The following is a 12,662-nucleotide window of genomic DNA, read 5'->3' as shown; positions in this document are numbered from 1 at the left end:
AAATGAATAAATATTATGCCAATAATATTAAGTACAAGATGTTCAGTCTGTGCCATATAAAAGCTCAAAGCTTCCATCAATAATTAATAGTCCAATGAATATAGTAAACAATTATTTTTATATAAAATTGTATATTTGAATATATAAAAATAATTGTTGATTACTATATTCATTGGACTATTAATTATTGATAGAAGCTTGAGATTTAAACATATATGGTACAGACTGAACATCTTGTACTTAATATTGTCTGCATAATATTTATTCATTTCTTATTTATAAAAGAACTCCGCCGTTGCCGATCCCAAGCCCGGATGTGAAAGGAGGAGGGTTGGTGCGGAGAGGACATGACCAACCGTAAAACAGTCAACGCCGAGCATCGGGCGGATGGAAACAACCTGACAACTCTGCGACATTATGTGCACAGAGCGGCTCTTCAGTTGGCCATGAGGCCCTAAATTGCCTCAAAACGACTGACGCGGAAGGACTTGGGAACCCACCGCGCTTTCACTCTCCCAAGAAAACCCTTAATGGAATCGAGAATGGATATGGATATTAGTTCGTTTGGCGTCCCGACTGACAAACTGTGATCCTTGGGGACTGGAACGCCAAGATCGGCAGCACGGTTGAAGATGATCACATTAGAAGCACGGTCGGCAAATATGGGCTAGGCAAAAGAAACGAGCGCGGTGCGAGGCTCATTGACTTCTGTATAGGCAGGAAACTGAGCATCATGAATTCGCACTTCATGCACCATCCGAGACTCTACATGTGGAGATCTCCGGCCGACCGATATAGAAACCAGATCGATTACGTCATACTCGACTCTCGCTGGAGATCCTCAGTAACAAACGTCAAGACCTTCCCCGGGGCGGAGTGCGGCTCTGATCATAGTTTGCTCGTCGCGTACTTTTCCCTTCGCTTGAAAGCACCAAGAAAGAACCCGCTACAGAGGCCCAGGCGCCTGGAACCCGCGGAACGATCTTCAAGGACATTATGGAGACAAAGCTATTAGAGAGCCCACTGTCCGAGCATACGGACGCTAACTCACGATGGGAGATTCTCAAAGGCCACATCAACGACACCCTGGATCACATATCCAAAAGTAAGAGTACTGACTATGGGAAGAAGACATGGATCACCAACCATACCTGGGAACTTATCCAACTAAGGAAAGACATAAAAATAAGAGGCCTGAGGGATTCGCTAGTGAGGATAGAGTACGCCGCCTTCTGTAAATCCATAAAGAAGAGTTGTCGACAAGACAAAAACAACCTCATTGAAGGCATATGCAACGACATCGAAAACCACTCTCACAGGCTGCAGTCCGCGGATCTCTTCAAAAAAGTACGTCTACTATCCAAGCAGTTCAAATATAAGTCGTGGGTCATTGAAGATGCTGACGGAAATTCACTGCACGAAATAGATAAAATCGCGGAAAGGTGGCGATGTTACTCCGAGCAACTGTACAAGGACCCTCAGGACTCATCGGGATACCAGCCTAATTGGAGCGCAATAGATCGGGAGCCACCTATTCTTCGCTCCGAGATAACGGAGGCCTTACAGTTACTCAAGAATAAGAAAGCATCAGGATCAGATCAAATAACAGCCGAGATTCTGAAGGCTCTAGGCACAAATGGGATTGACGAATTGCACACGATCTGCAACTACATTTGGCAACATGGAGGATGGCCCGGAGACTGGACTGAGTCGGTCATTTTACCACTGCACAAAAAGGGATCGACCAAGAGATGTGATAACTACCGTACCTTAGCCCTGATCTCCCACGCCAGCAAAATACTACTCCACATCATTAACAACCGTATTCGACACTATCTGGACTGGCAGATTCCGCGGGAACAGTCAGGTTTCGTGAGGGGAAGGGGGACTCGCGAACAAATCCTCAATGTCAGGCAGGTCATTGAGAAGTCCTTTTTTTTTTTTTTTTTGCGCTGTGGAAACCTCTTGGTACCACTCACCCCCCGGGTAGGGGATAAGGGTTATGTGGGACTCCTTGTCCCCCATCGCCGATCCACGTATGGGTCGGCGATGGGGTCCAAGACCTACCGCACTAAAACCACAGCGGGTGCATAAGCTGGCACTTACGAGGATGGCGGGGAACTAGCCGTTGCATCACCTCCCGCCATCCCCTGGCCCTACCTTTCCCGGGAGAGCATCTTCCCCGAGAGGAAGATACTCTCCCCCGCGCATCGTGCGGAACCTACCCGATTGCGGCGCAGGGGGGCACCACCCCCACGCCGCGCCCTCCCAAAAAGTTTGGGGGCGGGGTCACGGCTCGAGTATCCCGCTCGAGCCGCCACCCCCCGCTCCTGGAACGGGGCTCCCTCTCCCTCCCAGAAGGGAAAGGAGATTCGGCCGACGCTCCGGGAGCCCTTCTCCCGGGGGCTCTCACCAGAAGGGGAGGAGCCCTCGCCGCAGGCAGTGGTGCCCTCCCATCGGCGCTCTAAGGCACCGGTGAGAGGGCCGCCCCTGCCGCGTTCCTACCCGGGGGACCACGTGCAATGGGGCTCCTAGTGGTCCCCGTGCCCCCGGGCCGCGGTTCCTTCCCTCTGCGGGATTCGATCATCGGCCCGTGGGCATCGCCGAGGCCCTCCCCAAGGGAAGGAACTCGGCATGGGCGGGGACGGATGCCGCCCGACCCCCGGCCGCAAGGCCTATGCCGTGCGACCGCCGGCCGGGCGACACCCGCCCCCGTCCTCCTCCTGGGACTACTACTATCTCGCCCTTGCGGGCCCTTCCTCCCTGGTGCCGAGCGAGGGGGGCATAGCGCCCCTCGCCCAACCACTCCGCCCTCACGGGCCACTTCTTTCTACTTCACCAGGCGAGGGGGGCACCGCGCCCCTCGCCCGGCCTTTCGCTAAGTTTGTTTGGCCGCCTCTCTCTGAGAGGCGGCCCCTCCCGGCGACAATTGGGGGAACCTAAGTTCCCCTTTGTTGTCACCGGGCTCGGTGTTGTTGGCGACGGGGTCTCCTAATTCTTCCTCTTCTCTGAACCCCGTCGCCATCTCCCTCCTCGTTGTCGCGGGTTCTTTCCCGTTGCCTTTCCGCCTCTCTCCCTCGCGCCCTCCCGGCCACGGTCCCCCCAGGCCCGACCTGCCCCCGGCCACCACCACGGCGGTTTCTTCGCCCAGGCAGCCAGGAGGGGTCGTCCCTCTCCTCCCGGGATTCAGGAGTGAGAGGGAGTCTCCCCCTTCTTCCCCGTCACTCCCGCTCTCTTTCGGCCTGCTCCTTCTGCGTCATAACTTTGAAGCAGAAAGAGGAGACCGCCTCCCATACTTCCTCGCTCCCGGCCATCTTTGCGGCGATGGCCGGGAGCGACAGATCCTCTCCCGTTTTCTGGACAAGGACACGGCGCTCTTCTGCCCACGCTGGACAGAATTCCAGCGTGTGCTGCGCCGTGTCCTCGTCCCCGTCACAGTGATAGCACTGCGTGATGCGCTCCTTACCTATCCTACACAAATACTCGCCGAAACAGCCATGTCCGGCGAATACCTGTGTAAGGTGATACGACATCCAGCCGTGGGACCTGTCCACCCATTCTTCTAACACAGGTCCCACGGCCCCGACGACTCTTCTGCCCGACTTGGATGGGGGGATGTTTCTCAGCCAGTCCTCTCATTCCTCCATCATGTGTCGTCGGGCTTGCGCCTTGACGATGCCTCGGTCCCTCTCGGTAAGTTTGTAACCCATTCCACGGAGCTCCCTGATCCTTTCGTAAGCCCTCTTGTAGGCGCACGCCAGTAGCTCCATGGGTGGTAGTCCCGCCAGGACCGAGGCCGCTGCATGCGACACAGTACGATATCCGCGGACGACGCGGATGGCCACCCTCCGCTGTATCTGACGTAGAATGTCTCTGATATGTCGAGTGGCCACCGCCCCGTCCGCCCACACCGGTGACCCATATAGGGTCACCGAATTCACCACTGCCGCATACAGCTTCCTAACCCGGTCGTCCGGCCCGCCAAGATTGGGCAGCAGGCGGCTGAGTGCCGCCGCTACCCCGTTGGCTTTCTCAGCCAGACGACCGAAGTGTTCGCCAAAGCGCCAAGTGCCGTCCAGCCAGAGCCCCAAGTACTTAATACTTGGCCCCAGCCGGACGGGGATGCCGTCCACGATGACTTGGGCCTCTGGTGGCTTCCCCTGGGAGCCATCATGAAAATAGATGGCCTCTGTTTTGTGGGGAGCCACCTTAAGGCCCAGTTCCTTTATAGCGCGCACCACGCAGGCTACCGCAAGATTCGCCCTCCCCTTCGCGTCCCCCAAGTCGTTCCCCCCGGCCAGGACTATTGTGTCGTCTGCGTAACAGACGACACGGCAGCCGGGGGATAGGGCAGAACGGAGCACTTTGTCATAGGTGATGTCCCACAGCAGCGGGCCTAAAACTGACCCCTGTGGGACACCACATGACACTTTCCTTCCGCGTTGGGTACCGGTTTTATCCCGGTACTCTAGGCTTCTTTCCCGGAAGTAGGCCTTTACGACCTCCACGAGATATTGAGGGGCACCATGTTCTTCAAGGGCGCCCCTCAGGGCAAGGTGTTGTAGGCGTTGGTTATATCCAATGCAACGCCGACAACCACCCTGCCCTCTTCAGCTTCGGATTCCGCGAACCGACGAACGCGCAAAATTGCATCCGTCGTCGATCTGTGTTCGCGTAATCCGAACTGGTCCTCGTGGAGGTCTGGCCCCACTTCCTTCATCTGCCTGACGAGTCGGTCGGCTATGATTTATTCGAATATTTTGCCGACCTCGTCGAGCAGGCAAATGGGCCTATATGCGGAAGGCGCTCCGTCTGTTCTGCCCCCTTTTGGGATAAGGACCAATTTGGCCTTACCCCAGACTGGGGGGAACTCTCCCGACTTGAGGCAGTCGGTGTATAGCCGTCGCATTGGTCCTGACAGGTGCGTCATGGCATATAGCCAGACCCTTCCAGGAATGACATCAGGCTCCGGGGCTTTATTTCCCCGAGCCCTAAGCCTTTTGGCAATCCCGGCCAACTCAGCACTGGACACCTCATATTCCTCTTCCCACGCGACGGGTTCCCTAACGTGTAGCTCAGGAACCCTATCGCATTGTGGGAAGAGGGTCGATAGAATATTTTCCAACACTTCGGTGTCCAATGCCTCCGTCACGGGGGACGTCCATCTCCGCAGTTTCTTCATCACTGCCATATATGGACTCCCCCAAGGGTCCGCATTGAGGCCCTGGAGCTGCTCATCCCAGGACCTCGCCTAAGACGCTCTGATGGCGGCGCTCAATGCGTTACGAGCTGCCCTGTAACGCTCGAGCGCCTCTGCCACACCCTCGTCATCGTCGCCGAGGCCTCTCCTTCTCATCCGCTTAAAGCGGCGTCTGGCCTGGACGGAGGTGCGTCTTAATTCTGCAATCTCCTCCGTCCACCAGTACGCCGCTCTTTGCGGCCTCGGCTTGGCTCGGGGCATGGAGATGTCACAAGCATCTCTCATGGTCTCCCCGAGCCATGCCACCTGGTCCATAATCCCTAGTGGTGCTTCTGCACCGGGCCAGGTGGCAGAGAGCATGGCTGCCACCAACCTGTCAGGATCCAACTTGGCTAGGGCCCACCTTCTGGGTAGGTCCCCCCCTTGGGCGCGGTTCAGCACCCTCCGGCGGGTGATGTCGACCCTCATCTGAATGTACAAATGGTCAGAGAGGGTCTCCTCATCCATCACCCGCCAGTTCTTAATCCTGTCCGCCGCAGAGGGAGATGCCCACGGTCATTGAGAAGTCCTACGAATTCGACACACCCGTGATCATGTGCTTCGTTGACTATAGTAAGGCGTTTGACTGTGTCAACTGGGGTAGCCTGTGGAGGGTACTGACGGAGATGGGAGTACCACAACACCTATCAGCGCTCCTCTGCGCCCTATATCGCGATAGCCAGGGTGTCGTGAGGATCGACGAAGTGTTGTCGGAACCATTCGGTCTCGAGAGGGGCGTACGCCAGGGATGTATATTGTCCCCCATCTTGTTCAATGTATATGGAGAATACATAATGAGACGAACATGCAAAGGATGGGAGGGAGGAATCTCTGTTGGCGGCGAGAGAATCACCAACCTGCGCTATGCTGACGACACCACACTTTTTGCCACCACAGAGGCCGAAATGGCAACCTTGCTGAATAGGATGGAGGAAATCAGCAATGAAATGGGACTCGCCATAAACAGATCTAAGACCAAGATCATGGTTGTGGACCGTTCCAACAAGCTGGTACTCACCGGAGAGCACGACCTGGAAACGGTAGAGAACTTTAATTATCTGGGCTCTATTATTGGCAACAATGGTTCATGTGAGGCAGAGCGAAGGTTCATGTGCGCAGGCGAATCGGGATGGCTAAGAATGCCATGTCTCAGTTACATGGAATCTGGTCATCCAGGAACATCTCCGTGAAAACCAAGACCAAGCTTGTGCGCACCTTGGTGTTCTCGATATTTGCATACGTATTGATGCCTTTGAGATGTGGTGCTGGAGGAAAATGCTGCGCATTCCATGGACGGCACATCGGACCAACGCATCTATCCTGCTTGAGCTAAAGATAAGAACAAGGCTTTCTAGTATATGCCTACGGAGGATGCTCGAATACTTCGGTCACATTGCCAGGAGAGGCGACGACAGCTTGGAAAGGCTGATTGTTACTGGCAAGGTGGAAGGAAAGAGACCTAGGGGACGCAGCCCCAGCCGCTGGTCCGACCAGATTCGCGCCACGCTTGACACAACCATACATGATGCTCTCCACGCCGCTCGGGACAGAAGTAGCTGGCGGCATATCATAAGACGGAGGATTCTTCCAAGAAGGGGTCACGACCCTCAGCATTGAGGATAACGACGCAAGGAGGAGGATTTATAAAATATAAAATATAAGTATATTGTTCGGCTCGAAGCTGAGGAATTTGCCCGATCTGCGACCGCTGATGTTTATTTTGACACCGGTGTGCCTCGGATGCCTTCCCCTCGCACCCCCCTCGCGACCAGATGGATCGAGTAGTCTGGGAGCGGGGGTGAGGCGGGGGCGGGTACCGAGGCCCACCTCGTATAATCGGTAGCACCCCTCTAAAATGAGTCGCGATCCGGACCTTACTCAAGTCGACACGGTTCGCCTAGCTAAACTCGATTTTTCGAGAACCATCGCGCGTGAGCCTCTTTGGCAACCGCCTAGATACCTTGCACATTTAATAGACTCTGATAACCCACTCATGTAAATAGTTTTATTAGTGACGAAACAGAAATAAATACGTAAGGTGAAGCCTCTTTGTTTGTTCTCGCGAACTCTACGCGTTTAACTCCGGTGGCCACCGCTATCCGAATTCCATCCTATTTACCGCGCTATATGTGACTCGTCGCCCGATCGCATTTTCGATGGACGCGGGCGATACATAAATTATTGGTCCTTCGAGCCGGATTCTTCGGTAACGGTAGTGGCTTGTGAAAAACCGCGTGCGATCCAGTGTTCGCCCGTTTATCGCTGCCACGTGGCTGCTTCGGAGCGAACTCCCCTTTCAAAGCGGGTAGGAGTACCGTCCGAATAGTGGACTCAGTGTGAAGTGCAGTGTGCTGCAACGTCATACACCGAGAACAAGACTCTAGAATGCATCAAGTAGCTGCACCCCCCACGCGTATCTCGCGCCTTCGAGTGCGCGCTCCGTGCCTCGCGCTCCCCGCGCCTACGAGTGCGCGCTCCGTGCCTCGCACGCCCCGCACCTACCAGTGCGCGCTCCGTGCCTCGCGCGCCCCGCACCTACCAGTGCGCGCTCCGTGCCTCGCACGCCCCGTGCCCACAAGTGTGTGCTCCGAGCTTTGCGCGCCCCGCGCCTACGCTCTTCTCTCTTGTGTCGCCGACCGACCTTCCGTATTGTCCGGTGCTGTGAGACCTCAGTACCTCGACCATGGAATCTTTGCTGAAGAAGCAGATGACCACCCAAGGGTACATAGATCGGTTCTGGGAAAACCTCCTCAAGGTGGGGAAGACCCAGATTACGAAACATTACTTGAAGGCTCGCCTGGCTCTCCTTGAGACTTATTGGCACAGGTTCGAGGAATGCCATTACGACCTGATCGATCAGGACGATGCGGCCACCAAGGACTATCTGAAGCAAGATATATATACAGTCACTGAATATAAGTACATCCATGTCAAGGCTAAAATTACAGGCTTATTAGTAGAAGAAGGCTCCTCTACCAGACAGGATCCAGCGTCTGCGTTTCCCAAGCAGCTCCAACTGCCGAAACTTAACCTTCCCACCTTCTCGGGAGACCAGCTAGCGTGGGAGAACTTCCGAAATCTCTTTAAATCTCTGGTTGATGAGGTGCCAGACCTGGCCCCCGCCCAGAAGCTAAAGTATTTAATGTCGAGTTTGACCGGCGAAGCAGCTGCTGCAGTTGGTGACGCGGAGTTCACCGAAGAGGGCTACGCGACGGCGTGGGCTGAGTTAAACGCGCGCTACGACAACAAGCGCGTGCTGTTGTCGACGCACATGCGTGCCCTCCTCAATAGTGCGGCTGTCACTAGGGCCTCCTCTTCGGAGCTCAAACGACTGATCAGCACAGCACTCAAAGCAAAGCAATCCTTCACGTCACTTGGTCGACCAGTCGAGCATTGGGACGACTGGTTCGTCCACGTCGTCGTGGAAAAACTGGACTCTGCTTCACGCCTACTCTGGGAGGCATCGATGAAAACCAGTACGGAGTTTCCGACGTTTTGTCTGCTTCAGGACTTCTTGCAGACTCGGATAAGGTCCCTAGACGCCGCCCACCCTCGGAGTCCGGCCGCCCCGCCCACGGCTTCATCTTCGAAGCCCCAGAAGGGCAGGGTAAACGCGCTGACAGCCTCGGTCACTGGAACGTCGGTGTCGTCTCGACGCTGTCCAATGTGCCAAGGTAACCACCTCTTCAATTACTGCTCAAGATTTAAGGAGCTTCAGGTACCTCAACGGAGGGAATATACTAAGAAACAAGGAGCCTGCTTCAATTGCCTCAGAACGAAACATGCCGTTTCGAACTGTCCATCAGGTCTGCGCTGCCAACGGTGTCAGGAAAAGCACCATACTCTGTTACACGCTTCAGATTCCTCGCCGTCATCGGAACCGCCTGACGTCACCTCACAGATGAAGGTCCAGGCCCCGTCTAAGGAGACACCGTCGAGCACGCCGGTGACTTCTAATGTTGCCGCTCTTGCGATTTCCTCAGGCCGCTCCGTCCTGCTGACTACCGCCCAGACGACCTTCGCCAGCGACCTGGGAGACAAGGTCACTGTCAGGGCTTTGCTGGATACCGGATCAGAGGCCTCCTTCCTCTCCGAACGCGTCGTGCGCGCCTTGAGACTTCCTCGGCGACGCGTGCACGTACCAGTGTCGGGCCTTCAGGGAGCCTCCTCAGGTGCCGCTGCGCATGCGGTGTCGGTGACCCTAGGGTCGCCCCATTCTCCGGATTTCTGTCTCAGGTTGTCAGAAGTGCTGGTGCTGCCGAAACTGACGTCAACGCTGCCGCACTGCCGAGTCGCACGACTCGAGTGGCCTCATCTGAGGGGACTTCCCCTCGCTGATCCGCATTTTGACCACCCAGCCCCGGTGGACGCTATCTTGGGAGCGGATGTCTACGGGCTGCTTCTGCAAGAAGGACTACGGCCGGGCCCTCCAGGTGCACCTTCTGCCCAGCTGACGACGCTGGGGTGGGTGTTGATGGGCCACGTAGCGAACGGAGATTCCACCTCCCCTGAACGGTCGGTGTCCGTGCATCACGCCATGACCATGGACGACGACCTAGGCCAGGTTCTCCAACGTTTTTGGGAACTGGAAGAACTCCCCCGGAAACAGGTCCTTTCGGAGGACGACGCACGATGCGAGGCTGTCTTCACGGCTTCGCACACCCGTGACTCACGCGGGCGATATATGGTCCGGCTACCCAGACGGGAGGATTCTTCGGCGCAGTTAGTCGGCAAGCGGAGGGAGGCGCTCAGCCAACTACTCAGCCTGGAGCGACGACTGATGCGCAATGCTCGACTTCGCGAGCTGTACACAATGTTTATGACGGAGTATCAGACTCTGGGCCATATGGAGGCGGTGCCGGCCGTGGAGGTCCCTCGAAAAGACGCTTATTACTTACCGCATCATGCGGTGTTCAAAGGTTCCGACGCAGAAGGCAAAATCCGCGTTGTCTTTAACGCATCTTATCGCACGGCGTCGGGCTGGTCCCTCAACAATACGTTGCTGCCTGGACGGAAGTTGCAGTCGGAGCTGTGGCTGATCTTGTCCCGCTGGCGCCTCTATCGTTATGAGTAGATATACTAGGCGGGTTCTAACTACGGGGCAATGAGGGGGGTAAGGGGCGAGGGGAACCCAGGGCGCGGGGGAATGACGTCACGCGGGAGGGGGGAATGACGTCACGCGGGGTGGGGGAATGACGTCACGCGGGAGGCGTCCGCAATGTACCGCGAGGGGTCCGCGGGGAGGGGGAGCGTCCGCGGGGAGGGGGAAGCGTCCGCAATTTTAGGGTCCGCGGGGAGGGGGTGGCGTCCGCGATTTTGGAGCCGGGTCAGCGAGGGGTCCGCGGGGAGAGAGGAACGCGAAGGAGAGCGCGAGGCGAACGCGAGAGAGAGATGACGCACGCGAAGGAGAGAGCGGTCGCGAGATAGTGCGAGATGGCTAGGTAGCGAGATGACGCGAGGCGTTCACGAAGGAGAGCGCGAGGCGCACGCGAGAGAGATGACGCAAGAGCGCGAGAGATAGCGCGAGATGATGAGAGGTAGCGAGATGATGCGGCGATGGAGAGCGCGAGAGCTGATGCAGCGAAGGAGAACGCAAAGAGAGGCGTTCGTAAGAGAGACTTTTTTTTTTTTTTTTTTAATAATATTTATAGTAATTTTTAATTAATAATAAGATTTTAATAGGAGGAAGGGGAGAGAGGACTTATTCTAAAATAAATACATTTATTTAATATTTAAAATAATGTTTATTTATAACTGTGTGTGTGTGCAATGTTACAATTTTGTGTGTGTGTGTGTGTTTAAAAATATAAGAATGATAAAAAATATGAATATAAGAATAATATAAAATATGAATATAATTGATATAAATATAATAAAATTGATATAAAATTTAAATATAAAATATAAAAATATAAATTAATATAAAATTTACGGCAGCAACACATGATTGAGCAAGGCCTGTTTGAACGAGAGTGTCTAGATAATGGTGAGGCGGCCGAATGCTAGGTGCTGCGAGGCGACGGCTGGGCGAGGTGGATGCGGTTTCTGCATAACAAAAAATTTATATTAATTATTTTAATAATTTTTAAAAGTAAAAAGAAATACTTACTAGTTACAATTTTCCACCACAGGTTCAGGTGGATATGACTCTAGACCAAACAGCTCCCGAAGAGCGTACATGTTCTCCCATAGCCCATTGTAATTGGCATCCATTTCCCGCGCCTCTGCAGTTTCGCACCACATTTCTGCGAACATTCGCCAATGTTTCCACCTCACCATTCTCACCCACTCTCGTTCAGTCAAGCCTTGTTCCACCATGTGTTGCAGCCGTAAATTTTGTACAATGCTATCGATTATCTGAAAATATGAATATTTAATATACATCTAAACATATTGCAATATTCTGTACAATAGTTTTAAATAAATTGTACAACTTACTATTTCGGGGAGCGTACGGCGCAGAAAACCTCCAGTCATTTTTTAAAAATTGTTTTAGATACTAACACGTCAAACGTTGAAGACTTTATGACAAACGTCGCGGAGACAGACCCGCTCACGTTAAAAAGAGTAGGGGATGTATGACATAAGAATTAGCTTGAACGCTTACTCGGTACATGAGATAAGAAAACAGATGGTCCGAGACAAAGATTCCATGATGAGAATAAACATATGAATAATATTTAAAATTGAAACCACAATCGAACGTCAATAGAACCACGTTCGAACCACAATCGAACCTCGATCGAACCACTTTCGAACCACGATCAACCACTTTCAAACCACTTTCGAACCACTTTCATACCTCGATCAACCACCTTCGAATCACTTTCGAACCACTTTCAAACCACGTTCGAACATCGATCGAACATCAATCAACCACCTTCGAACCTCGATCGAACGTCAATAGAACCACGTTCGAACCACAATCGAACCTCGATCGAACCACGTTGTAACATCAATCAACCACATTCAAACCTCAATCGACTACATTTAAAATTATAACATAAGAATGCTGTCGCATACTGAAATTAATACGAGCACGCGCGGACATATAATTCTTGTATGCATATGAGGAAAAGGAGAGAAAGAACAAAGAGAATATTATTTTAATATTAATTTATTCAAAAAAAGGGTGTGGCGAATCATTGCGATGATTTGACCATCAATTAAATATTTTAAATACATTTTCTAAAGCGCAATTTTTTACATGTTTACCGCAACGTAGGCTATAGGTAGAATCTAAGTTGTTTAAGGTAGGAATATCTTCATAGTCTGCATCCAAGGTCTCAATAATGAAACCGTTTCTCGCATCGTCCATTATATCGGTCAACCATTCTCGCTTTTCATGGCCTTTTACATACACAAGAGAGGATGACTCTTCTTCTTCTTGTATCATACCAGCGATAGCTGTTGTAATCAAACG

General features: G+C 53.2%; 1 protein-coding gene across 1 annotated transcript; it reads left to right on the top strand.

The window, feature by feature from the left end:
* Window positions 1-7,922: 7,922 nt before the first annotated feature.
* LOC145947388 (uncharacterized) lies at window positions 7,923-10,313 on the top strand. Its single transcript, XM_083057184.1, has one exon. The coding sequence runs from the start codon at window positions 7,923-7,925 to the stop codon at window positions 10,311-10,313; it is 2,391 nt and encodes a 796-aa protein (XP_082913310.1).
* The last annotated feature ends 2,349 nt before the right edge of the window (window positions 10,314-12,662 follow it).

The sequence above is a fragment of the Prenolepis imparis genome, unplaced genomic scaffold (genome assembly GCF_030444845.1).
Source record: "Prenolepis imparis isolate NDT839.2.m4 unplaced genomic scaffold, iyPreImpa1.0 SCAF_73, whole genome shotgun sequence".
In the NCBI taxonomy this organism is placed as follows: Eukaryota; Metazoa; Arthropoda; class Insecta; order Hymenoptera; family Formicidae; genus Prenolepis; species Prenolepis imparis.
The sequence above is the reverse complement of the archived record's forward strand: the minus strand, read 5'-3'. Positions and strand labels throughout refer to the sequence as shown.

Bases quoted from the DNA above. Each gene is read 5' to 3' on its own strand.
- LOC145947388 (XM_083057184.1), top strand. From the start codon at position 7,923: ATGGAATCTTTGCTGAAGAAGCAGATGACCACCCAAGGGTACATAGAT.